General features: G+C 41.6%; 2 protein-coding genes across 7 annotated transcripts; both read left to right on the top strand.

Moving 5' to 3' along the window:
• The first annotated feature begins 122 nt into the window (after window positions 1–122).
• CHMP5 (charged multivesicular body protein 5) lies at window positions 123–9,994 on the top strand. The gene is made up of 8 exons (XM_075416675.1): window positions 123–311; window positions 4,596–4,700; window positions 5,446–5,492; window positions 7,013–7,106; window positions 7,186–7,257; window positions 8,353–8,461; window positions 8,851–8,963; window positions 9,433–9,994. Exons 1-8 carry the CDS (start codon window positions 243–245, stop codon window positions 9,481–9,483), a joined length of 660 nt encoding a protein of 219 aa, XP_075272790.1. The 5' UTR covers window positions 123–242; the 3' UTR covers window positions 9,484–9,994.
• Window positions 9,995–10,314: 320 nt separating this feature from the next.
• On the top strand, window positions 10,315–25,985 carry BAG1 (BAG cochaperone 1). Of its 6 annotated transcripts, none has more exons than XR_012763480.1 (8): window positions 10,315–10,422; window positions 13,516–13,644; window positions 13,795–13,877; window positions 14,575–14,688; window positions 15,173–15,280; window positions 15,524–15,576; window positions 19,822–19,887; window positions 22,847–22,911. XR_012763480.1 is itself a non-coding variant. In XM_075416680.1 (7 exons), exons 1-6 carry the CDS (start codon window positions 10,380–10,382, stop codon window positions 19,843–19,845), a joined length of 513 nt encoding a protein of 170 aa, XP_075272795.1. In that variant the 5' UTR covers window positions 10,315–10,379; the 3' UTR covers window positions 19,846–19,887; window positions 22,847–22,911. The 6 variants fall into 6 exon arrangements, 4 of the variants coding, with proteins under 4 accessions (XP_075272795.1, XP_075272794.1, XP_075272792.1 ...); XR_012763481.1 differs by lacking the exon at window positions 22,847–22,911 and adding an exon at window positions 21,176–21,188; XM_075416680.1 differs by lacking the exon at window positions 15,524–15,576 and having other exon boundaries at window positions 19,810–19,887.
• Window positions 25,986–27,024: the final 1,039 nt, after the last annotated feature.

Genomic DNA, 27,024 nt, shown 5'->3' on the forward strand with positions numbered 1-27,024 from the left:
CCTTTAAATCCCCGATGGGCCGCGGCCCCCGGCGGCCAATCACAGCTCGCCCCCGCGGAGAGGAGGGCGGGAGGGCGGTGCTCGCCGCCGCGCAAGTGCTTCCGGCTTCCCGCGGTCCCGCCTTGTGGGCGCCGGCGGCGCCGCCCGTGGGCTTCCGGGTCGGGAGGAGGGAGCGCCGCTGCCGGAACCGGGAACGGGTGCGGGACCGCCGAGCCGCCGCCGCCGCCGCCGCCGCCGCCGCCATGAACCGCTTCTTCGGCAAAGCGAAGCCGAAGGCGCCTCCGCCCAGCCTCACCGACTGCATTGGGACGGTGGGTGCCCGCCCCGCCGGGCCCGGGGGCTGAGGGCGACCGCTCCCCGCGGGCCCTGCCTCCGCGGGCGTAGGGCTGAGGGCGGGGGGGAGCGACGGGACAGCTCGCGGGCCTGGGCCTGGGCCTGGGCCTGGGCCTGGGCCTGGGCCTGGGCGCGTCCGGGTGCGCCGCTGCGGCCACGGCGTCTGCGCGCCGGCGCCGGGCCCGTCCGGGAAGGAGGGGGCAGGAGGCAGCCGTGCCGCTGCGGAGCCGTTCGCTGGCTGTGACGCTTGCGGAGCAAACCGCGGCGTGTTGTTACAGCTCGGCCCGCCGCCAGCCGGCTTGGAGGGGCGAAGGAGAGCGCAGAGGCCTTGCGCGTTTGTCCGAGTCGGGGGAAGGGGCAGCAGCGGCCGTGGCACCGACGAAGGGTAGCGAAGGCTGGCTGAGCGCTGGCCCTGGAACCTGGCAGCAGAAAGCGTCTGTAGAAAGTCACTGTTCTTCTCCCAGAAGATCTATTTTGCTACACAGTGAAGAGACTGTTCAAGTTAAGTTCTTAGTATAATAATACACAGACCCACGCGCATCAGTCTCTTGCATGTGCCAGTGGCTGGGACGAGGAGAGAAGTGGCCAGAGTTAGTGTCTTCCTCAGGATGTTCTTTTATTGACAAAGAGTCCGCCTTGCTTTTTAGCAATATTGAAACCAAACATAGCTCGGAGTACATTGGGTTAGAACAGTATATAGAGCACGTGGTCAAAAATCAGGGTGAGCTTTCCCCTTGTCACCGGTGAACGCCTTGGTGGATGGCCAGAACTCCAAAATCCATCTGAGATACTGTTATCAATACTTAAATGTACCATTTTAGCACTATAAGCAGAATATCAGGAAACACCTTTCTCACAGCAACTAGCTCCATATTAGTCAGTCAGATTTTTGAGGGCTGATTTTGACAGTTCCAAGTTAATGTGCGTTTTCTAATGTTGAGAGAAATCGTAACAAAACCGGCCAGATATAGATGTGCCAATAGGTGGTCTTCTGCTTGGAGCTTGTTCAGTCCCAGTGGATTTTTGGGGTACATAAAAGTGTAATTTAAGCAGCTGCTTTGCCTGGCAACACCTGGAATTTAGGTTTTTTTCCCAAAAAGGTGGTCATCACCACCACCCACCAAGAGCTGCTTGCAGTTTTGATCCTCTTCTAGATGTTTGTAATGACATTCTCTGACAATTTGGCTATACGAGACAGCAGGTTAACTGAAAAGCAGAGTCTCAGGTTTATTTTATGCATGTGGTGACTTGACAAACAACGATGAGTTACAGGGTGCTTTTTAAGGTACAAAATCAACAGCCTGCGTTGATCAGCTGTTGGGAAATGAGGGGCTGGCTCCAACCACCACGCTCCGGTGCGAGGAAGTCTGTAAACCGCTGTTAATGTTACTGAGCTCCATGTTAGCTTTTTGCCCTGTTTTGACAGCTTTGAATTTCTGTGGATGGAACTAAAATTTAAGACAGTTCTGTATACTAGTAAGTGTGGGGAGAAACATACTTCCTTTTACAAGTCTGAAGTTTATTAATTAACTTTTTGTGCCAATTTACACGAAGTAACCTATCTGGTCTGTGAAAGACTTGCTGTGTTTTCAGGTCATTTTCACAATAGTGAAGTCTCCAATACAGGTCCTGGATTAGAGATATCATTAGATTTCTTTTCTTAAATTGCATATGAATTATTGTTGAAGAGAGCTGTGTGAGATGTTAAAAAACTTGCACTGTTTCTTTAGCATGTTAAATTCAGTGGGTTGGAGAGTCAAGTAATATCACTTCAGTGGTGTTTCCAATCTTGGACACATTGCTTTGTACCTTTTGAGAGAGTCAGATTGCTTTGTAAAATCTCTTAACGTGTTATTTCAATGGTAATGAGCCATTACATGGCAGTTAGGAATTGTTGTATGCGGCGAGCAATAGTTCATGTTCATAGTCACCATTAGTTAAAAACGTAGACAGCTCTTAGGCAGTAATTATGCCTATGTTTTGGATGTTCTTTCCTGAGCATGCAGAAGCAGTATGACTGAACCCAATAAGATCAGCACACAACATGCTTGCTTGCTTTTTTTTTTTTTTCTCCTGTGGTGAGAAAACAAACACCACCTAAAGATATCTCAACAATTAAAGATTTTTGCATTTGAGGAGCCGGTTCTGTGGGATCACCGATCTGAAGTGTTTACTAAAGCCCAGGAAACACTTCCCCCTACTTTTCTTCGATGGCTGGTTACTGTCGAGCTTGCTGGGCTGGCTGTGTGATGCCCTCCCGTCTGCCCGCTTGCTCCCCATGAGTACGTTCCCGCTCCTCCTCGCAGTTTCTGCTCGCTTCCTTGCCGCGCCTGCCGTGCGTGCCTCGACATTGCGCAGAGTGGCGGGTTTTGTTATCCTTGCTGGCTGAGCACAGTCAGATGACTCAAAGCTGTCACGAGGCCAGTAGGAGGAAGGATGCATCAGGAACTGTGGCATGGGTATTGTTTTTACTTCTTTGAAAAAACACCCCAAATTTAAGGTTTTGTACAGTAGTAAGTAGGAAACATAGGAACAAAAGGCTAATAGTTGTGACAACGTTAAAACTCAGTCTTACATGTGAAGTTCTTATTTTTTTAAATTTAAATAAGCTGCAGTTTTGCTTAATAGGGATTTGGGATAGCATGATCGCTTTCTTTTGTTTAGATTGGGGCCCCTCTGTAGCAATGAAACGTACCTTGGTAAGCCTTATTTGGGAAGAGCACAAAGCAGCTCTTCAGGTCCTAATACACAGTCTAGTTTTATTTTGGACAAATTAGATCCATTCTCCCCTCTTCTGTCCATTCTCGTTTTTAAAAGCTGAGGTCCCAGGTAATGTGTGTGTGATATTTTTATGTAATTAGTCAATGTAGGAGGATCTGTCTCCGTCTCCTGCTAGTACTGCCTGAGAGAATTATTATATCAAGACACGAAATAACATGTTTTGCCCTGTGAAGGAGGCTGTTCTCAAAGATGCATTTAGCCGATGAAGATCGTGACCGAGGTGCTACACTTTGAACCTACGAGAGTTTTAAAATCACAAGTATCTCTCTCTTTTGCTATTGGTAAAATATTTGACATAATAGAAAGCTTAATACATTTTTTTTTCAGTGCCAGCTGTGCCCAGGCACTTTAATGTCTTGTGTGGAGTGTTCGTATCAGATGTTCTGCTCAGATGCCTCTGGCAAATGCATGTTGCTGTCACAGAGCAGAGATTTAAAAGGATCCTGGAGACACCAAAATGCAAATCCACAGATAGGTGTTTAGTCACACTATTAGCAAGTCAGAATTGTAAATTTGCACTGATGGGTCTCACGCTATAATTGGAATGTCATTATGTTCTAATCCCTAGAGAGGCTCCTTGGAATGAGAAGTTAATAAGCTTTATTTTGATGTTTCCAGAGAAATGCTGTGATAGTTGGTTCATGTTAAGGAGGCTTTCTTTGTTTCTTTATGGATTTGTGTATGCTGCTAGAACGAGCTATACCCATGCTTGGTTATGTGATTACATTCTTTAACCCTCTTATGCAGTAGGGTTGAAATATCCCCATAATGACAGCTCTGTGATATGCTCTGCGGCGGGGCTGTTAGGATTGACTGCTGGAGGTCTCTTACTGAGTTACGCAGCTACTATTGGGATTTGGAGCAAAAGTGCAGTAAGAATTTGGAGTAGCTACGAGGTGGACCTGCTGTGTCCTGGCTCCCTTTGCGGGAAGCGGTGGGAAAAGTATCTCTGTCAAAGAAGTCAGGCACCTTTGAAAAACTGGTTGTTAAGTTTGGGCTTCTTAAATGTAACCGGTAATCCAGGTATCACTGTGAAGGACTAATGTTCTCTGCCCACCAAAAATAAACCTCTAGCCTTGCTGAGCACATCCCTGGCCCTCCTTTATCTGTCAGTATGGTACACCTATGATTTTCTTTTTTGGTTCCAGTTTAGTTCCTGGCAGTGTTTGTTACCACAAATTCCTGAACAGAAGCCACGACTTGAGTGGGTGTGCAAGGAAGCCTCTTGTAATTATGAGAATGTGTTACAATGGCAGAGCTTCCTGCAGCCTCAGAATATTTCTTCTGCGCCTTGTAGAAGGCGTTTCCCTTGATTCTGGTTTTGGATTCTCTACAAATATGAAACTTTATAAAACATGCTGAGCGAAGAAACAATTCTGTTAGAAGCATAATAAAACTAAGACTGTTCCTTTTATTGTCCAATACCTGAATAAAATCTTAATGAGTGATTTTTTGTTTGTTTTCCCTGTCATGTATTAAAGGTGGATAGCAGAGCTGAGTCAATTGACAAGAAAATCGCTAGGCTTGATGCAGAACTAGTGAAGTATAAAGATCAAATGAAGAAGATGAGAGAGGGGCCTGCAAAGGTAAGAATCTTCTGTGGGATTTAAGCACGAGAGGATGTGACTCACTTCTTGTCATGTAGTGGGGTGATGTAGCCAGCTGATCAGGTTCTTAGAATTGCATCTTGCCCTACTGATGGGATAGAAGATTCTGCGGGTTTATGTTTATTCTGAAGCATCACTTAGACATGCATCTTTGAACGGTGCTTTCACTGGTTTTTATTTCTTCTAACGTGTACTGTAATTCCTCAGTCAGAAGTAACTGGCTTCCCTTCCTTCTGTTTCCTGAATGAAGTCTAGTAGAGAGGCTGTTTTGTTCATCAGGTCTGCACTATGCGGAATGGGAATAGGAAAACCTATTTTTGAAAGGGGGTGAACATACTATATAAAATGTATCTAATAATAAACATATCTAATATAAACAGTATTGTTAAAGTACCTTTTGCAGTATTGTTTGATGCTGACCATTAAAGTGCGTTGATGAAAGATGGTTCTGATGGACGAAGTTTCACTTGGTATTCTGCTTATCAAAAAAAAATGTTCAGAAGCCAGAAACTTTGAAGGTATTTTCTGTTAGAACCTTTACCTACAAGCCTGTTTAGTTAATCATTAATGCAGGACCAGTGCTGAATGTGACTATTATTAAACTCTTTGCACTAGTAAATGAGGAATCTTTTCGAAAACGTAAATGCGATACATTAGGTTTAAACAGTATAATCAAGAGTAAAGTCAAATATTTTTCCTAATGTAACAATATTGTGTCTTTCAGAACACAGTAAAGCAGAAAGCATTGAGAGTTTTAAAGCAGAAGCGAATGTAAGTTTAAACCTTTCTCAGTTTGGGGATTAATGAAACCTTGTTTTCTTTAAGGGGGGTGGCAGCACACTTTAATTTCTCTTTCCAGTACTCTTGCTTCTGAGCATTCTTTCAAGAGAAATGCTGAACAAGCTACCCAGCCTTTTGGGAGCATCTCCTTACAGATTCTGCATCAGCGTATTTGTGCTTTATTTGCAAGTGTATAAGTTTTGATTGGGACAAGCTGACCTAAATCTGCTCATTATTAAAGCTATGCTTGCCTCCTAAACTTTCAGCGAGGGTGCCTCATTTTATATTATGAATTGATTGATCACTATAAATTGTGTGCTTGATGATCTTGGTCTGGTTTACTGGAAATTTACCTGTTCTCTGTGGATATCCTTTAGGACCTCAGCACATGTAGCGCAGGTAGCTGTGTCTATGCAACAAAACCAGAATGGACAGGATAGATGATCTTGTGGTCTGATCTAGTCTAGTACACTGCCTTGAAAAGTGTCCAGCAACAAATACAAAGGAAAGAACGTCAGAACGTGGCACGTGTTCAGGAGTGCTTCACCGGAATATCTTGCAGTCCCTGAACTGCAAATCTCTTAGATGCTAAAGCTCATATCGTCTTGCATTTCATATCCCTCAGATGAATTGTGCCTCTACAGACTTGCTCAGTTACTTGTTAAGTATTTGGCTGCTCTTACCAACCAAAATATCCTGTGGTAAGGAATGCAATAGTTTAGTTGATGTTTTGAGAAGAACTGCTGGATTTTGTTTTTTTGTTCGGCGTTTTTCCTTTTCTGACTATGCGGCCTGCTAATCTTACTTGATAGTTGTTCCCCTATTTATAGTCACTGGGCCCCTCATAATAGGCTATCATCATATCCCTCAGTCATCTCTCTTCCGTCTTGTTGAACGGTAATATATTTAGTCAGTCCTTGTTCAGAAGCTCTTTTGTGTTTGGATCATGCTTGTCTTGCAGACCTCCTGCATTGGGTGTTTGAAGGAGGACTCATTGTTTGTTTTTATGCATTCATTTTTGTGTTCAGCCTGACATATTATACATTCTTGATTGGATGCAAGTTTAGCTTTGAGAAGGATGGTTTCTTGATTTTTCAAGTCTCCCTGCTCCAGTGCAGAGCCACTGTGGTTTGGATAACCTGCGTCTATTCCGTTCTGCTTGCAGCATTAGCGAGCAGTGAAATGCATCTCTAGCTTATAGTCATAAAAACTTTTGCTGTATCCTCACCTGCTGTGTAAGCCTGTACAAAGATGGTATTGCCATCAGGTAAAACAGAAGGTTAGTTCAGGAGTAGCTTTGTCAACTTTAAATACATAGAGATGCATAATGGTCAGATTTTTATGAAGCTATTTATTCTGATGTGATTGTTTTATTGTAAATTTTAAAAACAAAAATTCTGTTCCTATCTTCAGACTACTGCTGCTGTTTTTCCAATTTTTTATAAAATTAACAATGTTTGTGGCAATAAATAGTGGTGTGTTAAAGCCATTATTTGCATTGTTTTTAACAGGTATGAGCAACAGCGGGATAATCTGTCACAGCAGTCATTTAACATGGAACAAGCTAATTACACTATTCAGGCACTGAAGGATACAAAGACAACGGTACCAGTATATAAATCTCACGTTTGTTTAACTTGTGTATGCTACATCAGATACGAGTGTGTTGTTGACTCTGTTCTAGGTTGATGCAATGAAACTGGGGGTGAAGGAAATGAAGAAAGCTTACAAGCAAGTCAAAATTGATCAAATTGAGGTAAGCTTCTATAGTTTTAAGTTATAAAAGAACAGAAACAATGTGCTGAAATAGTGACAAGTGGACTGTGTAACTTAAAGGTAAGCTGACTGCTTTAGTTCGGATGAGTTTGCCTCCCTTTTATATGGGACCACCATCATAATTCCTTCCTGATTTCTCTGGTGCTGCACCACCAGTTGTTGGCTGCCTTGCACTGGTCGTTGTTTCCTTGCTGGGCTAATCTTTAATCTTTCCCTTCCTTCCCTCTGCACTTCAGCATAAATGTTAGTGAATACTTCCTGATATGGCTTTTTTGTCCTCCATTTTTTTTTCCCCTTTTGTTAGCAACATGCAGATTAGTCTTTTGCTCCCCCAGTTCAAGGTAGTGTCTGATTAACAAACAAACAAACAAACCAAAAAACCACAAAACCAGTGGGAAAAAACCCACCAAATAAACCAGCCAAACAAAAATTTTCATTTCAAGAGGTCTGCAAGGCCTGGCCCTGTCTTCCGAAAATGCATAAAAAGCCCCCGTAAGACCTGTAAATATAATTTTAAGTAATTTAAACTCTTCAAATACCAGTGCTGAATTCCTTGAAATTCTCTTTCCTATGCTGTTCTTATACATGGCCTGCATTATATACCTGTAGGCAAGTATTGTCTCCTTACTGTGTGCAAGTACAATGCCAATAGGTATGCTAAAGTGTCTTCTGAATTACGCTGTGGCACAACTCAGGTTAGTGCTTATTCTCAAGATTCTAGATTTAATTTATCTAGATTTCATACTCTCCGGCTTTTCAAGATAATGCTGGACTCTGGGTAATTTATTAGAGGTTTTCAGTTTACCCTGAAGAATACTTAAAAGGATTTTGCAGAGATGTTGTTTTGAGGTTCCTCTTTCTCTGCCTGATACATTTATTATAATAGTTGTTAAGGCCACACTGTAGTCCTGAACGCATGTGTCTTGTATTAGTTCTGCTACAAAAAATGGTTTATGCATTAAAAGAAAATTGAGTGCCTTGTATGTTGGAATTATTAAACAGAATTTTATTAAGCTGTGGTAAATTTAACTAAAATTATTAAACATGGACCAGCTGAAATTGTTTCTTGCCCCAGGACATACAAGATCAGTTGGAGGATATGATGGAAGAAGCCAATGAAGTCCAGGAAGCACTGAGTCGTAGCTATGGAACACCAGAGATAGATGAAGATGACTTGGAAGCAGGTTAGGAAGGTGGAGGGTGATTTTTACATTGTGATGTAAAAATCATCGTACGGTCATACAGTGATTTTGAATTTCATTGGTCAAATACTTAAAACCCACCAGTTTTATTCACTTTTTATAAGCATAAAAGCTGCATTTCCTTTAAGATCAGTAACAAAAGTATGAGACAAACATGAGATGCACGCTGATGGAATGTTACAGTGAAGGAAAAGGATGTTCTCTCCATTTTGTGCGTGTGTGTGTGTGTATTCCCGACTGATGCTTGATGTAATGCTAAATGAGTATGAATGTAAGCATTCCATATGAATCCTCTTTCTCTGTAAGAGCAACTTTTCTTTTGCAAAAGGAATTCCTTGCATAATTTTTCAACCAATATAATTCAATTTCAGAACTGGATGCGTTAGGTGATGAGCTTTTAGCCGATGAAGACAATTCCTACTTAGATGAGGCTGCATCTGCTCCAGCAATCCCAGAGGTCACTCCTACTGACACGAAAAACAAAGTAAGTCCTTTCCTCTTTGAAAGCCAAATACCTATTTTTTTGTTTTGGATTAATCACATTTGGTTGGTTGCTCGATATTTAGAATCCTTATTATTTTGAACAAAAAAAAATGTGCTTAATGTTTTATGTATCTTGGACGCTGTATATGAGGGAATACAGTGTGCTGAGTGCTCTTTATTGTAAAGAGCTGAATGGCATTTCGTAACTTCTGTCGTGACATTGTCAGACTGCGAGCAGAACTGAAGTGTACCACTACAGCTCCCAGGGTAGTTATTCTTAAAACCGTAAGAAAGTCTTCTGTGTGTTTGCTTCAAGCAGCTTCATAGTAGGGCAGAACACCAATGCTCTTAGGTTGATCGCAGCTGTGACACGGTGACAGCTGCAGATACAGCGCTTTGTAGAAACCTTCTGTGCCGTGCTCTGGGTGGAGGGGAGCCGTTGACCTGTGGCATCTTTTTCTTTCTGACAGGATGGTGTACTGGTGGACGAGTTTGGATTGCCGAAGATCCCTGCAACATAAACGTTCCGGGAGAACAATGGATATAACGAACTACACTTCACAAATCAAATTACGAATTTCTTTTTCAATCCTGGAGAACTCGTCCTTCCAGTGTAACTTTAATATTAATCACTACGTCCTAGAACGCAGCGTGAATGGCCGATGGTGGTCTTTCTCTGAAGAAAGTCGCTCTACTACTGACTCTTCTATTAATGGAAAATTTGGCGCCGTTTCCTTCTGCGGAAGCGGTTGGCCTAACAGGTTGTGGTTTCGGTGTCTGGCGGATGCGGTGACGCATGCAGAGTAGTGGTGGCTGTTGGTAGCTGACGTTTAGTTTGACTCTGTGTTACGTTTCTGTTTCTTGAAGCTAAGACTCCGTGCCGCTGCTTACTCTCTGTAAAATAGCTCCCTTCTTCCTACGCTGATTTGATAAAGGAACTGAAAGCAGTTTTTAAACCACGGCGCTCTCGGGACTGTGACGCTGTCGTACTTGTAACCTTCTGGGCGCTGTAATAAATGGGGTGGTCGTTAACTCTGTGTGTTCTGCGGGGACGTAGAATCACGTACAGCAGCGCATCCTTTTGCGCGGCGTTTCTGGTAATTAGTGCGGCCCTCATCACCCCCCCCACCCCGCTCCCCGCGGCCCGCCCGCTCTCAGCAGGGCCGTGCGCCAGCGGCCAAGGCCGGCTCGGACCCCGAGAGCCTGCCAGCCGCTCGGGGAGGGAGGGCGGCTCCCGTGGTTCGTCCGCCGCGGGGCCGGCGCCCGGCCCCGCTTCGGGCCGCGGCCGCCGCCAAACAAAGCACGGCGCCGTGAGAGCCACGCCCCGGCCGGAGGGGCGGGGCTGCGGGGGGAAGTGACGCGCTACCCGCGCGCCCCGGTAGGCGCCCGCAGAGCGGTTTCCTGGTGGCGGGGTGAGATGGCGGCGCCCGGGGCCCCGGTTACCGTCACCGTCACTTACAGTAAGAGCCGCCGCGGGGCTGGGGGGGGGGGGGGTGTCCGGCCTCCCCCGGCGCCGCTTACCTCAGGCCGGGACCCTTCCCCGCCGCCCCCGCTCCCCGCGAGCCTCGCCTCGGCCGTTACCGGCAGCCGGCGCGGCGGGGCGGGCAGGCCGGCCCGCGTCTGCCCCCGGCGCCGGCCCCGTGAGCGCCTTTGGCGGCCGCGGCTCCGAGGAGGCGGGAAGGCCGGAGCTGCCGGGGCCGTCGGCTGGGCCTGCCGCGGCCTCCGCGGGGCCTGGCCTCGGCGCGGCCGCCGCCTGCGCGGGGTTTGGCTGCTCTGCTGGCCGCGTCTCCCTCAGGCTGGGTCGCTTCAGCCGGTCCGGCGAAAGGGGGGTGGGAAATGGCATTTTGCGTGTCAGCAGCGTGACCCAGCTCCCCGCGCAGGGGCAGGGCTGCTGTGCGGGCGACGGCGGGAGCCGGTGAGGGGCTGTCCCGGGCGGGGGGCGCGGAGCGGGGGTCACCTCGGGGTGGTGACCTTCCTTTGGATGGGGTGAGGCGCTGAGAGGCGCTGAAGCCAGCGCGGTGCGTTTGGAGGAGGGGCTGCCCCGTGGGCTCCCGTCTTGTCCGTCGCATCAGCCGGGTTGCGGCGGGGAGCGCTGCGTCCGCTGGTGTGACAGTCGGGTGCTGGCCTGAGGAGATGGGTTGCTGGAAGGCCAGCTGGCACGGTGGATTTGTTCTTTCCTCAGGCAGAGAGATAGGAAGAGGGAGAAGATGGTGGAAGGAAAGATGCGATCAAGTCTGCAAATAAGTATAGAAAGTTATTGCAAAGAGGTTAGAATAGCCTGGACTCCGCAGCTCGTGGAGAAAAGGTGGGAAATACCGTGGTTAAATTTTAATGGAGTGGATCTAGGTAAGGCGGTAGGAGGAAGGAGGAGGAGAGTAAGGCGTTAAGTTGGTGAGGTATTCATCAGCTGATTTTTGTTAACTTGTGGGGTTTTTATGGATTATTTTTTTAATTATTGAAAAACAAATTGGCTTCCTGCTCCTTTTGCATTATGTTAGTGATGTTCTTTCCACCTTTAGAGCTGATTGCTTATTTCTGCTTGCTTATTCTTATTTTCAAACTCTTGCTGTTATATTTGATACATTATTTTGTGAAAATGTTTCCTTTATCGCCTGACAGTTTTACCTGAGAGTCTTTGGTGAGGAACTTTGTGGAATAATCTGTTTGAATCATCACAATTCATGCACTCAGTGGTGCTTTCAGAGTGCTCCATTTGATCTGAGGGGTTTTCATTTGCAAAGATGACAATAACAACAATATTAGTGGGTTTATAATTCTAACATTTTAGTGTTTGCCAACAGTCGTCTTACCTGAGAATGTTGTTACATTTCCAGTTGTGTTTTTATCTGGTAATTGCTTTGTCATATATAGATGGCAAACAGAAGGCATCCTTCATCTTGGACTTCAGCTGTCTGATTTGCTGTCAGATGCTGGTTTAGTACTTGGAACAGACATTCTTATTAAAGCTTTGCATGTGTGAGTGAAAGTGGGGAAAGATGGACATAAGGGTGAAGAAAGAGAATGGTAGTACACCCACATGTATTACTTGACAATCTACAAGAAATTGAACTGGCCTGGTTTTTAAATGTATTTAGGCTTTAAAAAAAAAAAAATTTGGATTTTTGCACTACGGATTACTTTAAATTAGTATTGTCGTTTGCTGAAGCAAACTGATGAGCTGTGATAACGATCCTAACCCATGAGAGATTTTGCAGGGTGATTTCACTCTGCTGTGAATTTACAGCAAAATTTTTGTTACACTCTGCCCAAAGAGGTGCTCATAGTTTACTATTAAAACTGTTTCTATTGCTAGGCAAACTTCAGCTGTTCTCTTCCCTGTTTGCTTGTTTATTTGTCTTTGCCCTCAACTGGTGACAGGCACAGCCCTTACACAGAGCAGTTGTATATATCAAAACAACCTTGTGAAATATGTTGAGGTTAGGACCTAATTGTTTTTTCCCCCCAGAAACAAACAGGGAAGAAGGTCTGTTTGTGGAAAATATTTGGGGGAGAGTTTGTGTAATGTGATTTTGAGCTTAAAACAATTTTGGAATTAAGAAATATTGTTGGAGCTTGCAAGTTTTTGAGGCCATGGTGTCGTTTGACATGGGACTCTGGGAGGCTGGAACATTTTGAAATCGATGTTTCTAGTGGTCTTCTTTGTACAAGATATGCGCACTTCAAATTAGTGGCATGAGAATGGTTTTCTTTCTGGTATGTCTAGAGTTCTCTCTTCCTGCAAAAAAAAAAAAAAAAAAAAAGTGCCTGTCTTGATTTCCCTTGCAGCCAGGAGTGGCTGATTTCGTGTGGGTGCTTTCAGATTGACAGACCTGAAGTGTGTGGGAGCGGAGGGTTATAGAAAGGATCTACTGCAAGGCAGAGATTAATCAACGAATTCCTTTTTTCCAAGAAATTCCTGCTGTTTGTATGCAACTAATCTCAGACAGTCTGAATGGGATGTTCTGTAGGTGGAAGGTGACATACAGGGTGAGAGTTCTCAAAGTGGTTAAGGCTGCCTGTCTGCAGTATTACGGGGAGAAACAGTTTTTGGTCCGTGAGAATTCTCTCAGGTGGTTGATGGAGGGGAGGCAGAGTAGACAGTGATCGCTTACCTCTCATATATGAGGAGTGGGGAGCAAAGGATAAAATGTGTCAGATTCCCCAAGGCTCATGCCATTAAAAATTTCTACAAGTAGGAAATAGAATACATCACAAAGGTGTGAGCTTTCATACTTTAGCCTGTGGGTTGTCTAGATGCCATCTGCACTCTTAAAAAGAGGTGGGAAATAGTATTTAGCAGGAGCAGTATGCCAGTAGAATATGACTGATCCAACTCTTCGGGTTATTAGAATGTAAATGAAAATTTTCAACTGAGGTAAGTCACTCCAAGAGGAAGGAAATGCAATAGAATCCTTCAGTTGAAAATTGTGATTGTACACGAGAATCAGTGATTTGAGAACTTTCTGCGTTAATGGAATTAAATATTAGAAACAGATTCCCTATAATATTTTCTAGGTAACGATAAGTATTACTGTTACTCTGTTTTTTGTTAGGTAATGAAAAACACAGTATTCGGGTTGCTTCTCAACAAGATGATGGTGAACCTACACTACAGGACATGGCTGTACTTATTGAGCAAGTCACTGGAGTTCCAGTTTCTTTTCAGAAACTGATATACAAAGGTAACTTACAAATCTGTCAAGGTTTCTTATAGATTATGCCTTTCATCTTGGTCACTTTCAGATGTCTGTGTTTTGAATGTCTTCAAGAAGACATTCTTAAGTCACTAAGTGTATCTTAACTTTTTTTTTCCTCTCCCGTTTTCCATTTAGGGAAGTCTCTGAAAGAATTGGAACAACCGTTGTCAGCACTTGGTGTTAAAAATGGTTGCAAAGTGATGTTGATTGGGAAAAGGGTAAGTGTTGCCTCTGGACTTTTTTTTTCCTTAAATTATTGGCATTTCTGTTAGTGATTCAGCTTCTGAACACAGAAACAGGTAACAGCATAAACCTAATCTTGTATACCTACCCACAAAGTTGAGTTCAATCTCTGATTGTACTGCAAATAACTCTGCAGTTTGTACATTTCTGAAATTACCCTGTGGACTGACTTCTGCCTTATGTTATTGACAAACTTCTGCCTAATCTGCTGCTTCTGTGCGCTGATGACCTTATCTGCCCATCTTATTTTTCCGGTTTAAAGAAAATAAAGCTGTAACTACTGAGTCTGCTGGGTTATATCTAGTGAAATGACTGGTGACTGGCTTTGCCAAGTAGAGGACAAGGTAACATCTCATGATATAAATGTTACCTCTGCTTTAAAGAAGCGAAGCTAACAAACCCCCCCCCCCTTGTTTCCAATTTTGCTTTCTCCCTTCAAATTGATCTCATTTAATGTGTTTATATACATTTCCACTTCAACTGTATTTGTAATTAAGCTTTGGAAGAAGCTTATTTGATAGCTATTAAAATATGGAAAGAATAACCACAGTGTAGTATGTATTTTAAGTCAGTAAAAGCCTTGATGTCAGTATCATAACTGTTGCTGCTTTTTGGCTGCATAGTGACTCTATTTGTTCCATAGTTGTGAATGTTGTACTTTTGAATACACAGAATAGTCCAGAAGAAGAGGCTGAATTAAAGAAGTTAAAAGATTTGGAGAAGTCAGTGGAGCAAATAGCTAATAAGTTAGAGGAAGTCAATAAAGAGTTCACAAGTATCCAGAAGGTATGCCAGTTTTGTGTCATTTTATATCTTTGCGAAACAGTTTTGTAGGTCTGTATATTTAAAGAAAAATACCATCTAGAGGTTTTTTGTAGTCAGTAATAGGCTGCTCCTCATTTTTTCAATTTTCAAACGTTTCAAATGCTATTTATGAGTTTGCAAAACAGAGACATGGCACTGTTTGGAAAAAGGTAAATACTGTTGCATATTGAGTAAATTATATTCTTTAAATCTAGAAAAACATAAAGAGTGTCCAAAGGAGAATGTTTGTTACTTGTTTAATCTTTTAAGAAAACCTAGCAGATCTTACATTTAGCATTTCAGGGTTTGGTAGAATACAGATTGAGATTGGAGTCCCTGTTATACTTGAAACTATGGAAATAGTAAAAGATGTTTTCTGCTATGGTGGAATAACAGATTTTCTAAGACAAGTATTCTGTAGAGTGTGGAATAATTTTGTCTTTCCTTCTCTCTTTTTCCTCCTCAGGGATTTTTAGCAAAGGATCTCCAAGCAGAAGCACTAAAGCAGCTGGACAAGAGGATAAAAGGAACTGCAGAGCAGTTCATGAAGATCCTAGAACAGATAGATGCCATGGTAAGTAGATAACAACAGAAGAGGGTCAAATCTCAACAGAAATTTATGTTAAGAATATACCTTTCCTGTAATTTATTTGAAATTTTAGAATACTAAAAAAATTATTTTGGCTTTGAAAAGTAGTTAATTGGTTTGCTCATTTTTTCTTTAATATCCAGCTCTTGCCCCTGTATGTCTCCAAAAGACTACTTGGCAGCATCTGTTTCTAAATGGTGACATTAATGCCTGTGTATGCATCCCCAGGCTACGGAGGAGCTTCCTATGGGGCAGCATCCTGTTAAGACTGCATGAAATGGGTATCCTTTACTCAAGTTTTACCCTTTTAGTTTGTCTTGGCAAACTTTAATGTTAAACTTCATGGTAACAGCAAAGGTCTGGAAAAAACCCACCAGATACACTTTGTATTCTGTATTGCGTAACAAGGAGGTCCTGACGACTGAAGGATTTTCTGGTCAGTCGTATGTGGACTGACAGTATTTTTATTTGAGATGCCTGCGTATTGAGGACTGGATTCTTTCTTTGGAATGTACTGGGGTATATCCAAGTGCTTCACAGTCATTAATGGATCATAACCTTACACTGTATTTCCAGAGCATGATATGTATCTGCCTGTATCGTGTAGTAGCTGAGAGCTAGGTGAGAATAAGGGACTTGTGCAGAGATAAGTAGAAGATTGTGGCAACTAGGGTATTTCCGTACTCTGTTTCTCTGTCTGCTGGCCATTCTCTGTAAACTTCATTATATAATTATGTTGCATATCATGATCATAGTGTCCTGCTCTGAAGGAAAAGTGCTGATTTTCTGTGGTAGTGATGTCTCTGGTTCTACTACTTTGCACAGTGACCCTTCATGGGCTTGTTTCAGGAAGATTCCGTGCAAGTGCCTGTAATTGGTGAACCAAACACAATTTAATTGATGCACACTTTGAAAAAGTTCAGCAGAAGACTGAATCATGGAGTAATAATTTGAATTGGCCATCATCAGGTGCTATATAATATGGATGTGTTCCTAGGAATGGTGGGGAGCTCACTAACTTACTTCCTCCTTCCGTATAGTGCACCTTTAATGGTAAACTAGTATTTGCTGTTTGTTATAGACAGCAGTTCCTAACTTCCTGAGGTATTACTTGGCACAAGTAAATGCCATCGCCACATAAAACTCCGTAGTTGTGCGACATACAGAGGTAGCAACACAAAGCAGTAATGAGGTATGTATATGAACAGTAAATTTGTTCCACTGAAGTAAAAAGTGGTAAATAGAAGTTCAAAGCAGAAAAACTTAAAGCTTCCAGGAAGTGTTTTATCTGTATCTCAGAATTGGTTTGTACAAAATTTAGTATTCTTTTTTCTAGCCAAATAAAAATCAAGTTCTGACAAATCTCTTGAATCCAGTTGACCATATAGATATGCTATCAATTCAATCAACAGCATGTTAGAAAAAGGTGAAGGGGGGGAAAAAAAAAGAGTGACAGTGTGAGATGTTTTCTGTTAAGACAGAAGAATGGATGCATTGTAGCAGTGAAACATACCAGCAAGCTTCCACTGTAAATGTTTCAGTTTGTTTCTTTGGCAGAATTGTTGTGAAAGCTCTTTAAAGTGTCTTGGCTGTCATGCATTGTTTGGAGCAATCAAGAACATCTAGCTTGATACAAAATGAGATTTGTATGGTTACAGAGAGCTAAGGATGAGGAAGCCTGCATATTGTTTTCTATTTATTCTGGAGGTTTTACTCTCTTACTGTTGGCAGACGAGCTCATTAATTAGTAGAGCTGATTTTGGAAGTAGTACTGCTTTTTACTAGACTCCCATGTGTTCAACAACTCTGAATTTAAAAGAAGTGATTTAGAAGTGAAGTAGGTTGCTAGTCTTACAGTATTGGGGTGGGAGAGAAAAAAAATACAGTGTTGTCACTGCCAGAGGTGTGAAAGGAAAGTCTTGAAGGGATGCCTTTGGGTAGAGTAGCTGTAACTTAAACTTTTTAACATTAAATATATTTAAATAGCTACTACTTCCACAGCAGGAAGGATGGAGGGAATCTTATGGGCATCTTAGAAATTTTTGAATGCTGTAACACAGTTGGATGTTCCTATAAGCCACAGATCTTTAAAGTTTTCTTCAGGAGGAATGGAAATTGAATTATGTTCAACAGTTGAAGATTCGTGCATGTGCATCACCAGAAATACCATTTATTTCAGCAGTTAAAACATTTGGTCCAGGAGTAAAAGTCAAAGTACACTGCTTGCTGAGATTTGTAATAAAACACAGAAAATACTTTACTTGATCAGCTGGCACAGTTTTATAAATAAATGAAAGGCTTTTTCCAGGAAAAAAAGAAGGGAAGCTTTTCTGAGATCAGTAGGAAAATTGTTGTCACGTTATGTACTTCTTGTGAGCCTGCTCTAATTTGTGAAGTCTGTCACCAGTATTGCAGTTGGAGAGATTACATTGTCCTCACAATGGTTTCTCAGTAAATGGCAGATTTGTAATCTAGAAAGACAGTATTGCAGAGAACAGATTGATCTAATAATTGAAAAAAAGCGCTTTGTTTTCTGAAATACCACTCACTGATTTTGTTTACATAAATTCACGACAAAATCACCTGTCAAATTGCATGTATCAGTATTGAGGACATTGATAACGTTACTGACTCACAGTTATGTTCTGGTGGCCCGTCCTTCTTTCTTGAGGATTTGGTTTTTTTTGGTTGTAATTCCTCTGTAAAACTTACTTAAGTTACTGTACTGTTCTGATGAAGCTTTTTTCACTGTCTCCTTGTCTGTGCTGTACTTGTTATCTGGTAAATCAATACCAAATCAACATGTCAAGGATTAAAAGAAAGAAGTATTCTGAAAAAAACATCATTGTGCCTGTAACAAACATTTCCTAGGTCTCTGGGAAGTTTTGCGACTTACAATAAGATGAGAACTTATTACTAAACCTTTGAATTTATCTGGATAAATAAACATTTATTATAATTATTAAATATCTTCGCATGAATCATAAACATAAAATCAAAGCTTCAGGGGAAAATTTTTCTAAAGCACAAGGAGCATGAAAATACTGTCATCCCTCAGTGAGGGTAGAGCGCCTGGTTACCACTTCTGCATTCAGAAAACCCCCTGACAAATGCTGCCATTTAGTAGCTGCTTTTCAAGAAGCTGCTCAGATGTCTACTTAGGTGAAAAAGATTCACTGTCAACATAATGTGCTTACCCAATTTATCGATTTATTTCACAATAAGATAAAAAAAAGAAGGGCTGGTAGTCAATAAAAACTAGACACTAAAATACTATCTGTTGTTTTGGATTTTTAAAAGAAACTAACAAAAAAGCTTCTTATTACATGGATGGGGTGTCAGCAAAACATCCTTGATTGCAACTGGATAGTGTTGGTGTGATGTGTAGCAGTGATTTTTTTTTTTTTTTTTTTAAGCAATTTGATAACAAACCAAAAATGTTTCTAACTATTATTGCTAGTGACTGCTAGTGTAGGAGAGAGCCTATTTTAAGAATGGTGTCCCTTTGGTTCTGATAAGAAAGTCATAAGTCATGAAAGTCGTAAATAATGAATTTTGCTAGCAATTGTTTTGTTTGTTAACTGACTACACTGCTGTAAAGTGGATTCAGGCATCAGATACTACGTACTGGGGTCTGTGGTTTGGGAAATGAGAAATAACCACAGAGGAGAGCGACGATGTGGTGGTAACACTAAGCTTAAAAATCATTATTGAAAGCACTTCCACAGCAAACGGAACTTGATCAGTGCTGAAGGTGATGTCCTGTGGCAAAGGGAGGTGGTTTTTATTAGGAGATGAGGTGGGAGAGGGGAAAGACATGACAAGAGGGTCTGTGTTTTGGGAGAAGCAGTGCTTGGGAGAGGGATGCTGGATTCGTAGCTAACGAGAATGAAGAGGATCTAGAGGTAGAAGATGCACACACATGGGTTTACTAGTGTGTAAACAGTGATTGGTGTTAAGGATGTCTTGTATAAAGCGTGAGTGTGGTGCATACAAAAGATGGGTCTTCGAGGGTGTAACGTGTGCGTGTCTGCAGTGCGTCTTGTCAGTGTGTGCAGGGTGGGACCTCCTGAGGAGATGTGGGTGAGCAACTCTGAATGCAGGGGCGTGGGGTGGGAGGTAGCCACTGGTGGCCGTGGAACTCGGGCTCTGTTTCTGGGTGGATGAGGGGGAGCATAAAGAACCTGTGCCCAGGAGTTCTACAGAAGTTGCTGGTGTGAAGCCAGCACTGCAGTCGCTTTCGAAAGTTTAAGACTGTACAGACCAAGGACTGTGAGACTTGAGCAGGGCTTTGTCGCAGAGAAAGTACGATGCAAAGAGGAGACCTGCTATAAAAGTAAGAATATGCTGTGCAGTAGAAAGCCATATACTAATCCAAACTACTGCTCTGCAAGCAATGCTAGCACCAAAATGTAGATTTGGCAAGAGTTTTGCATAAGCACTGCCTAGGCTTAAGCTACTCCTTTAATTAAATTTTATTTTAATTAAATATTAAAATGTTATTGTGACTTAAGGTTTATTGCCAGCTTCACCTGTTAAACCCTGAATAGTTGGACAACGTATTCCTGGAGAGGAGACGTAAGCTGACTAAGGTAAAGCAGAGAGACTGTGAGATTTGATTTGATGTTAATACTTGTAAAGTTTACTAATTTGATTGCAGAACACCTTTTAAGCAGCTTGATAAGTTACTACATTTAGGCCTTCCAATTACATGTCTGCCAAGGGGATTGCAAGGTGCGATTTTAAAAAAACAACAAAACCCAGCTATGAGGGTATACAAGCAAACGTAGGAGTATGCATTAACAGATGTGATTAAAAAGAAGAGTTTTGAGAAATGTTGTCAAAACCAGAAATAGTCTGAATATGTTCTCTAAACTCAGATTTCAAAGTTTCCTCCGGTTACTAATATTTGTATTAGAAACAGACTTTGTGTGGTAAGCCCAGCTGGTGTTCCCTGTCTGCTATTGAAAGTTAACTTAGGCCTATTCTGATGATAGAAAAATAGTTTGTTAAATTGCAGTTTCAGAGTTGTAAGAATACTTGCATAGACCAGAATCTCATTCAGAAAGTACAGCCTGAAGTAAGTACTCAGCAAAGGGAGATGGGTAGTGTAACCAGGCTAGTGTATAATTTAATTTTTAATTGATTATTAAGAAATTCCAAGTCATGGAAAACTTCAAGGCCTAGAAGAATTTCAGTGACAGTGAGATAACATCTTTGTTTTCTGGTGAGAATCAGCCATTAGTAATTAGGCCTAACTGATCTTTGTTCTTTCAGGCTATTACGTAGATGAAGTCAAAACAGTATGCATCAAATACTGTCTTTATGTTAAGTGTTTCTTGTCATATTTTGTTCATTTTAAAAAGTGAATTGTGTTGTTGAAAACCAAGGTGTGGTTACATGTGTAAGATCCCTTAGAATACTTCATGTAATTTTGTAGTATTTTTAAAACTTTTTTTCCCTGTGACAGCTGTAAATATTCCAAAGGCTGCCTTTTTTATTTGTGAACTAGAACTGGTGTTTGAAGAGAATTGACCCACATCTTTAAACTAAATTCTCAATTGTTTTGTAATGTCTATCAGTTTCTGAAAGAAAAGCATGTAATACAGTCTTTTCATAGCATCCAGCTTACTGGGAGAAGACACGTTGGTTTAGCGTGCTACAGTGAGCCAGGGCTTATTGCAGTACACAGTACTAGAAAATACACTTTGTGAAGAGCAAAGTAGCTTCCAAAATGAGCAATTGAAAAAAAAAAAAAATAAAAAGTGTGCTTTGGAAAATGGACACGTGCCACCTGTAAAAAGGAATTTTCATTTTAGGCAGGCTGTTGTTGAAAATGTATTAACAGCTTCTGAACCTATTCTGTGCTGCTAATCCAAGGACGTAAGGCGACGTTACATAAATGAAGAAAGTGACCAGCGTAGAACTGGCCTCTGTAGGAAGATTTACACTGTGCGTGACATATTCCTGGAGTGAAGCTGGCAACTTACTGTTGAAGCTATTTCTCCTCTTACCCACAAAATACAAGGAGTTGGAAGGAAAAAACAGGTGATGGAATGCATCTTAGGACAGACTGAAGAGTGTCTTTGGTGTTGGGAGGGTTAACATAAATTAAAAAAAAAAAACCAACACAAACAAAAGCACAGTATAACTCTTAGTTTTTAGATGTTTCTGTCCTTGTTTGTAAGGTAACACTGCACCAGTTTGCATTTGGAAGGGTATCTCCATTAATCCACATACTCTCTTGCGCCTCTGATACTGAAGGTGATTTTTCCACTGGAAAGAAATATGTCCAGTTTCCAGTTCTGTTTCAGGAGGTACAGGCTGACATAAAAGCTCTCTGCAAGGGAGGGAAGGGAAGTGTTAAAAGTATGTATGAGTTTTATTCAGCTTAACAATCTTGCTATTTAGGAAAACTGGAGCTGGAACAACAGAAATGGAAGCTGAACTACAGGAACAGAAGATTATTTCTCTTGCACATCTTCCAAAAGCACACTTAACAAAATAAATGAAAAAACCTTTTTTAGTAGGGAGTCTGGTGTATTTTTAACTCCTATATTAGGTTATGTGCAAGACTCCTGTGTTAAAGGTCATGTATGGTTGGATGGACAATAAAAGAGCTTTTTTTTTTTTATTGTTATCAAAGATTATGTATCTAAGCCTCCCAGTGGGGCTTGCATTTTAGCTGAAACGAAACGGAGAGCATTATAGGGAAACCTTCATTCTTGATATGGAGTGAAAGCAGAACATAAAAGGTGTAACAGTGAGAAACTCCCAAGGTTTTAGTGCATTTTCAACAATGAGAGCATGATGTTTCTAAGAGTGTTCGCATAAAGTTTATATGATGATAATCATCTGGTTTACCCGTTTGAAAAACATACTGCAAACCTGAGCACCGTTCCCTGCCAACACACCAATTTCACAGTGCTGCGAAAGGACAAAGCATGTAACACTGGCTAAGATGACATATGTAGATACACCGGGTGGTAGGAGTATGGAAAATTATGCAGTTTGAATTAAATTAAAAGCTGTCAGCATGTAACACTTCACATCTGTTACCTTCCGTGAGTAGGTTGCAGAGAAGATCGGATGTACGGCGTAAATAGGGTGGCAATGCCTGCATTACTGATTGCATGTTCTAATGATGGCAGGTGGTTGCGTTAATGTGTTTGTAAGAAAGTAATTCATCTTACAGTCTCTGATAAAAGCTGAAGTTGAAGCTCAGCAGAACAGTTAACATCTGCCACCGTAGCCAAAGCAGCGTACGCAGTTATTGCTGTATGCTGCCTAAAGACACGTGGTAAATTTGCTAGCTCAGTTCTTTGCAACCAGCATGCTGTGTCCCAGACTTACTGAGTTTATGACTTTTTCTTTTAAATTGTTTCATGTGAATCTCTCCTTACTGAGCAGGTATGGCATTTTCAGGATGTCTGTTAAGATGATTCTTTGATACATTCAGTTTCTACTGTGAGCTTAATATGTTAATTTCAACATTTAATGTGTTAATTTCAACATTAAGCTGCATCAGCTTGTTTGTTTATTTTACTGCAGAATCTGCCAGAGAATTTCAGTGATTGCAAACTGAAAAAGAAGGGGTTGGTGAAAAGGGTTCAGGTGAGTATGCTTTTGTTTGTTTTGTTTTCCATTAATGCTGGGTACTTGTATACCAAGAGTTTGTGAAAATGAGAGCAGTTTAAGAGCTTAGATTTTTTTCAGTGTTTGTTCTTGTATTGGTATTTCTTATAACTTCAGTTTGAGAGGTATGTAGTAGCTTTATAAAACAGCACACAGAATTACAGATTTTCATAGTTCATGCTATTTTCAGATAATGTTTGTAATTTACATTAGTGGTTGGCCTTATGGCTGCCTGATGATGTAAAGTAATTCTGATAACTTGTAAAGAAAATGGGATGATTCCTGCTTTCCCATATGTTGGTGGGCTGGAGCAATGGCTGAGGTCTGGGCACAAAGATGCAGTCAACTGTAACTGCTGCTGGACCTTGTGAGAGGTGTTCTTTGGAAAATTTAGCTTCTGTTGCAATGTACAAACTTTCTGTGGAGAGTCTCTGAAGTAAAATATGTAGAAGCAGAAGAGCAGCTGTGGTGGGGGGTGGGGTTTTTGATTGCTTTGCCATTGTGTGATGCTTACAAATTCCTAGGCATGGTTTCCTTAGACACCTTGAACTGAAGGTTTGCTACTAAATCCTGGAATTTGTCCTTCCTCCCTCCTCCCCCAAAAGCCAAACTTCCATAAACTGATGTTTGTGCTACTGATACTACTTTTATTTGTATTGTGCTAGCTTCGGTCACAGGTTAGATTCCTGAAAATTTTTTGTGAAAGTACCTTGCATTCATATACGGAGTTGAAAGGTTTTGTCTTTTACTGTACCCTTATTAAATACTTTCTATAAATGTTTCCCAAATTTTTTAAAATAGCCATCTATTTTAGAGGAAGCCTGACCAAGAAGTACTTCATAATTGGAATGTTTTTTGTTATAGCTTTAGGGACAAAGCCCTGCGTACTCTGTTACAGAGTTAGGTTCAGGTAATGCAAAGTGGAATGAAGATGGCTGCTGGTGTAGCTCTGTTATATGGGCTCTGAACATGCACTTGATTCCACGTGCCTAACCAAAGCAGCAGAACTTTGTAACAGAGGTATGGCTGTAACCTTCAGGGCAAGCTGCTAGAGCTCCACTCCTGGGTGAAGTTACTGCAGAAATAAGTGGGGCTTTGTATGAGAACTGCTGTTAAAACATAAAGCAGATTCTGTTGAGCAGAGATCAGAATTATTGATGTGCTTTTATAGGCACAGTGTTCTGCAACTGTAGGTTGTGAACCCTTTGAGGACTGCAGAAGAACGAAGGGATTTCAGACCAGAGCAGTCAGCAAGAATTTGTTTTTCCAGAGCAAGCAAACAATGGCACGTTGTGCTAATTACTCTTAAGTATTCATGAAGGTGAGGGGGAGCTATGAACTGCCTTCTGTTGTCTGGAGAGACAGATACAAACCACTTGCAGCCAGCAGCTGCAGTTGTTACCACCTTGGCTGTTTCATCCCCCAAGCCCTTGCACAAGTGAGTTGATGCTAGCTCAAGGGATTGGTAGAAGACAGGTGACTTCAAAACAGTTTGATGATTGAGAAACATTCCCTTGGCACAACAGTTTGCTGCTCTGGAGGGAAGGAAGTTTCTGAATGTCATTTTAATGTAAACAACATTAAATATCTGGTTTGACTGTTAAAGTCTAGTGCAAACACCGCAAAGCCGAGTGCAAGGCACGTGTAGATAGCAGGAGAGTCTGCTCAGAAACTACAATTGGAATTGGCCTTAAAAGGATTTATTGGCTGAAAGTGCTGGTGTGTTGTGTACAGCACAAGCAAAGTGACTGATGGCTTCTGGCTCTGAATTGCTGTGTGTGGGTTGCCATACTTGTAAGAACTCATGGACAGGTTCTAAGAAGGCTTAAGGTGCTGTGGACTGCCCTTTTTGGAAAGGAACTTTTGTGTCTCGAGGCGCACCAGCTGTTTACTGATAAGGATGAAGGCTCATGTTGCTCTGTAGTCCTGAGGAGTAGAAGAGGCCTTGGTCTAATGAAAGCTTGTTTTAGATTTGACTGAGTAGGTTTGTTGCTCCCACCCTTGGCTACAGAAGTGTGCGTTTTAGAAGGGAGTTTAAAAGTCATGTTCTAAACTGAAGCACTGACTTGTCTGAACCTTTGTGATCCGTATTGTTGTGTATGAACTTTGGATCAACTCAAAGTACTTCAGCGGCAGGACTGGTGAGGTTGGGCAACCACGTTGTTGCCTTGTTGGATATCATATTTCTCTTGGGATTCTGGGTAAACAAAATTGTGAATAAACTATTATCAAAACTGAACAAAAGGTGGTTGTTGAGTTGGCTTCTACAAATTCATAAATTCACGATGGAAACTGCAGTTTCTGTTCTTAAGAAGCATCTACCGTTACTATAACTGGATCCTCAATAACATTTGTTTGTTTCTTATTCTCAGGTTTTTCTTGCCCAGTGTGACACCGTTGAAGGAAATATTGGTCAAGAAATGGACAAGCTACAGTCAAAGAATTTGGCACTGGCAGAATGAGGCATTGCCCTGCGTAGTTAGGAAACATAATTGCTCTGTGAGCAAGAAGAAGAGTTTGCTCTTTGTTTTGGAGCACGTATTCAGCTTTTTTTTTTTTTTTTTTTTTACAAGTCCAGTCTGTTAGACTGGTACTAGTCAATCATTTCTTGCTGATTGTCTTGTTTGCCGCTTCGTTAGACGTATTACTTTGAAAAGAAAATCCTTCCTGAAGAATTTCAGAAATTATCTTTGTGGTGAATTACTATGTATCTTATGGACGAATGTTTAGTTAACCAAGTTACGGAGTTTGCAGTGACAAGCAATTTTGTCTGATACGTCTTTGAATTTATTTGCAGCTCAAATCAAGGAAGGTCTATAATTGTACAAGTGCTGTAAGTTGCAATTGTAGGACTTCAGCTTGGTTGAAAAGGCCAACAGGCAACATCTGGGAAAGTCGAACGTTCTTGTAGACGGTTCAGAGCAATAAAAAAAAAACCTACGCATTTGTATCTAGGTAATGTTTGTATGCATTTATAAATATGAGAAAGCTTGACTATAAGGGAGTCGTACCTATTTTAGCCTTAAATTGTCATAATAAATGGCATGTACTGTAACATGTATGGTACTTAATTTTGAGTGGTGCTTTAAGCTGTTACTGAGGTCCTTGATACAGACATATGTTTTTTACATAGATTTCTGATGTACTGTGGTTTTTATAGATTATTCTGATTTTTATTGTTTGTGTTCTGTTTGGACTTATGGCGGGAAATGAAATGAGATTACTCATGCTGCTCATATACCAGGGGTTCAGTTCAAGCAATGTACAACTAAGGAGCTGTTTTGAAAGGGCTTTTTAATACTTTTTTTCTGTTTTCACTGAATTCATGATGCTCTATTTAATGGAAAATTGCAGTGATTATTTCTAGTCTGTGAAGGAAATCAGTGAATTTTTATAACATGTTACAAAGTGACGGAATTTCGTGCTAGCAGTGCCATGCGGCTGAGGCTTATGACTGATTCTCGCAGTCGGATACAGGCCGTGCTTCGCCTTCTCTGCTCAGAGACAAATCAGCTCTTGCAGGGGATGGCAGCTGTCAGCAGGTGCAGTCGGCTCTGCGGTTGTTGGCCAGAGCCCGTGGCTAACGTGCCTGTAGCGGGAGCGGCTTTCTCGCTGAGGCAGCTGGTCCATAGGTCGCTCACTATGTCAGCAGCCATCACGTGTGCGATGGCTGGTAAGGAGCCTGTTGCTGTGGGGGAAGAAAAGCTCTTTCGCCACAGATGAGCCGGACTGCGGATGTTTAGAAACAGCGCTTAGGTAGTGAGTCTGTATCCATGCGTGACTTCTTTTAAGATTAGCTGTCCTTTCAAGATAAAAACAGGAAGTGTGTGTAAAAAACTACAGTAACTTTAAGTTATAAACTTTAGAAATACCTGAAAAAGTATTATTAAAGTATTATCTTTGATGTTTGTAATTGGAGGAGCGTTTCTTTAGTGAAAAATGCCATTGGACAAATGACGTGATAGCCCTGCATTAGAAGGGGTCACTTTTATTCTAAAAATGCCTTTTTACCGTACTGAGACTGAAGTTGCCATATTTTTTACTGTTAACAAGTTTCTTCAAAGTTGTGTTTCTTCCATGTGTAACTCTCTTCT

This window comes from Opisthocomus hoazin, chromosome 3, assembly GCF_030867145.1.
Source record: "Opisthocomus hoazin isolate bOpiHoa1 chromosome 3, bOpiHoa1.hap1, whole genome shotgun sequence".
Taxonomy (NCBI): Eukaryota; Metazoa; Chordata; class Aves; order Opisthocomiformes; family Opisthocomidae; genus Opisthocomus; species Opisthocomus hoazin.